The following is a 4,108-nucleotide window of genomic DNA, read 5'->3' on the forward strand; positions in this document are numbered from 1 at the left end:
TACATATTAAACTATTCAATATACACAGCATACAAGAATGGAAATAAACTATCGGTGAAATTTTTCTTTTTTTTTTGTTTTTTTCTTTTTGTACATCTTTCATACAATCTCATGTCCGTGAAACACATCACATGAATACTAACAAGGTATTCTAAAACGACTAAAGACGTCGGTGAAACCATTTTGTGTGTTGTTTTCTTTCTAAGGATGGTTGAAGTGCTTCCGTTTTCTATGTGGCTACGTATTTTTAATTGATTTTTAAGGATTCTAAATTAGTTTCTAAGAATGATAAAAGTTGGAATGTCGATTTTTAGAAAATATGTGGTGGAGAATGTTTCTTTTCTTTTCTTTTCATTATATTATGAGAGAGTCACAAATATTTTTGGCTTTCTTTGAGCATTTTCCCCTCTCTTAGCTACTCAAATTTCAAGTTCTTTTCGGAAAGAATTTAGACATCAAACTCCATAAATTATTTGCACTACGGTCTGTACACCACCCTGTTCTATTATTGTTTTGTTGAATAACTATACAATTGAGCTACGGTCTTTGAACAATGAAAGACAGTGCTTACAGAGTTCTAACATAGAATTATCTTCACCTCAAAGTGCTGGGAGTTAATTCTGATGACCCTCCTATATCAATGCCATTAGTCTGTGGTGAGGTGCCTTCTTTCTTAGTCGAATAAAAATACGGCATATATCTATGCAGTCCTAGATTCTGGGTACTTTCGGATGTTCTACAAACGTGAGTGGGTTGACAAGATGAGGAAGAAATGTTTAACATTCCGTATTGACCCAGTCCTGCTAGTGCTGCTGGTGATGCGGCGGCTGCCCATTGTTGCCACATCTGAGGTGCTAAAGTCAGAGGTGGTGGATTACTTCTGGCTGAATTCATCTGATAGAGATTGTGCTGCGAAGATAGTAGCGCTGAATAAGCATCGTTGGGGCCGAAAGACGACGGGATGCCTGCAGATGTCCGCCATAGAAAGGGTGGCCTTGGAATACCAAGCAGTTCGGCTTTCTCTCTCAGCAGGGCGCTGTTTATGTCGTCTCGTTCGGGATCCAGGAATGCTCGAAGTGGAGAATACAAATAATTGTGCTCGGTGATCAAAGTCTCCATCGATTCTCTGCATAAAAATAGAGAAAAAAATTTGCTGAATTAAGGTTTCACGCTTTACAACAATCAACGTGATGACTAATACTATAAAGATAATTAACGATTAATTTTATTCGAGCCGGGGCAAGGTGGGATTTTAATTTTTAAATCAACGTGTTTTTTCGATTAGATCATCATCTGAGCGCCCTCGAAAGGCAATAAAGCTAAAAATCTATTTGTAAATCACACGAGGCAACCAATTACGTTTAAGAGGACGATAGAGTGTTGGAAAAAATCATATATCTTACCGAATTATCGAGGGAAAAAAATAATAAAATAATTTTCATTAATTCGACACTAATTACATACTAAGAAAAGAGAGATTTAAATAGAGCTCAGCAATAATGCAGACGGGGTAGCTTTCCCCACGTGTTGAAGCAGGTAGGCAGGTAGGTAGGTACCTGCGGATTGAATTTAGCCATCAGTCATCAGCTGACAATCGTTTAGTGTAATATCATTGATAGCAATGTCGTCTGGGGGTGTAGAACCACCGACCGGCACAAGTCGAGATTACAGGGTTTCTGACACCTTCCGCCTTACCTCACCAGCATATCTTGTCGTTTAAGAATCAAGCGAGAATCATTATGCAAGAACTGCACGGTCTCGGGCAGGTGAGTGGTGGGACGGACCGTAGGTGTGATCCAGTACAGATTACATCTTAAAGTTTTCAAAGCGAGAGGTCGCAGGCGTGAGAGCTTAATAACAACCTCCGGCCAGAAACAGGTTGCTCGACTAAGGTGGTCATTAACTGTCGGCCTGGACTATAAAAGACGTGGGTTGTGAGCTGTGGGGATACCATCAAAGGTGAGATAATTATAAATGGGAGAAGAACGTTTAGTCAAGAACGGAAACTATGTGGGAACGACCGAAAAAGTAACAGTTTATTAATATTAAATTTTCAGTCGAGAAAGAACTTTCTCGACTTTTTCTGACGTGTGTTTCCCCCTTTTTTTTCAACTAAAACTGTGTACGGTTTCCATAGCTACAACGTCTTTGCTGTCAGCGAGCCTTCAACGCCTCATCTCGACCTACCGCATCGCTGTCGGCGTAACTTTATTCGAGCTTGTGTCTCGAGGAGAGATCGGGTTGCTTCCACTGATGGGGACAGTCTGAAATAGGCCGTGTCCACCCCATCCTTTGCAGCGGACTCCTTTCAAAGATTAACTTGTTTTCTCTCATTCAGTTAAGTCCTAGTTCGTTCACCTTATTTTCAAAGAGTTTATTCTACTACAAGCGTGCTGAGGATACTAAAAATATATTAATATAACATGGGATGTGCCGGGTGTGATCTCATCTCAGATCCGCCACACGAGAAAATTGTTTCGGAGTGAAGAAGATTCAAAATAAATAAATAAATAATAAAATTCTAATCTAAATTCCAACTTGAAATAAGTTTAAAAATTTTATACTTATCCTCGTGTTAAATTATTTATAATCTAAATAAATTTTTTTATTGTTATTTTATAATGAATTTTATACGTAAAAGATTAAATCCTGAACTAAAAACACAATTTTGAGAAAGTTCTGAGGAGAAAGCTCACTAACAGGGGAAAGTTTTGACTGGATTGCCTTCATTATAGGATCTTTGTAAACTTATTTATGAATGAACACTACTTATAAGTCCTTATAAGTAGCCTACTGTATATTAAATAACTAAATTTGTTGAATTCGTCTTCCTTGATTCTTAACTCTTTGATATTTACTTAAGCTATTATCATCCGATAAATCCAAGATATTACATTAAACTTCATTGATTAATTTTTAATATACGAATATAAGAATAAATTATTTTAGCAAGGCTCAGCTTTATCGATAAAATTATATTAAAATTCTCCTATAATCAGGTCGCATTTTTGCATAAGCTAATAAAGAAATAATACGATTTTAAATTTATTATTATATATGGGAAAGCCCTCTTATAGGCCTATATTTTAATATAATTTTTTTAGTATAGTATAAAACAGGGCCTTTAATACATAAGAGGCCCTTCTCTTGTACCGAATAATAATAAAAGAATGAGGCCCTAAGATGTAGTTTATTTATGTATAAATTTGGATTAATATGATATTTTTTTTTTTGTATAAAATTCAAAATTTATATCTTAATTCCCATTTAAATCTTTAACTTTCGAAGGAATTGTATGATGAAAGAACCAATCAGATGCAACGAAACATAACCAAATAATAATAATAATAATAATAAATCTAATCTAAATATTCATTTAATTTGCATTGTTTCTTCTTTTAAAAGTTAACACGTCACACCTCACGAACGATTTAAAATTGACAGCCTATTCATTAAGTTTCATATAAATTAATTCATAAATAATTACAATAATAAATTTAAAAATAAAAAAAATAAAAAAAACAATAATAATTAATTAAAAGAAAACAAAAATTTCTACCATGTAAAATTAATTAAGTTTATTATTATTATTAAAGAGAATTAAAAAAATAAATTAATTAAAATAATAATAAAATTTTTATTAAAACTCAGTTAAGTTCATTGAACGCCATTTTGTGTTGGAGATAAGTGTACATCTGTTACGCCTACCTCGACTCTGATAGGACAATTGCGCGGTGTCACGTGCAGTTCGTGTCATTGGTTTGGCCACTCACCTTTCGAGTTCTGTCAGACGTGATGAGTCCCTAAAACCTTTGGCAAAAGGGTTGCTGTCTATCTTCAGTTTTGTTATCTGAAAATAAGGAAAATTGACGAAAATAACTTCATTTGTTGTATTATTAAAGCCTATTTTTTTTTTTCCTTTTTGCTCTATAATTTATAAAAATAAAGAAAAATATACCAAAAAAAAATTTAATTTTTTATCTAAAAAAATATTTAAATATTTAGAAAATATTATTAAAAATAATATACTTAAATTTACATTAAAAAATTGAAAATATTTTACACGCTTGTATGAACATTTATTTAAGTAAAATTTAATTTTTTCTTT

The 4,108-nt window shown here is 33.4% G+C and overlaps 1 protein-coding gene across 2 annotated transcripts in view; it reads right to left on the bottom strand.

Annotated features, from left to right (window-relative positions):
- Positions 1–334: 334 nt before the first annotated feature.
- The window catches only part of LOC111617906 (T-box transcription factor TBX20-like), a 71,452-nt gene continuing 67,678 nt past the window's right edge, over positions 335–4,108 (bottom strand). For both annotated transcript variants that reach the window (XM_023359271.1, XM_023359270.1), the window contains exons 7-8: positions 3,774–3,850; positions 335–1,126 (exon numbers count right to left, since the gene is read on the bottom strand). In XM_023359271.1, the coding sequence (XP_023215039.1) occupies positions 595–1,126; positions 3,774–3,850 (609 nt within the window). In that variant the 3' untranslated portion in view covers positions 335–594. The remainder of the gene's footprint in view (positions 1,127–3,773; positions 3,851–4,108) is intronic.

The sequence above is a fragment of the Centruroides sculpturatus genome, unplaced genomic scaffold (genome assembly GCF_000671375.1).
Source record: "Centruroides sculpturatus isolate CEXI.00-Female unplaced genomic scaffold, Cexi_2.0 scaffold215, whole genome shotgun sequence".
NCBI classification, from domain to species: Eukaryota; Metazoa; Arthropoda; class Arachnida; order Scorpiones; family Buthidae; genus Centruroides; species Centruroides sculpturatus.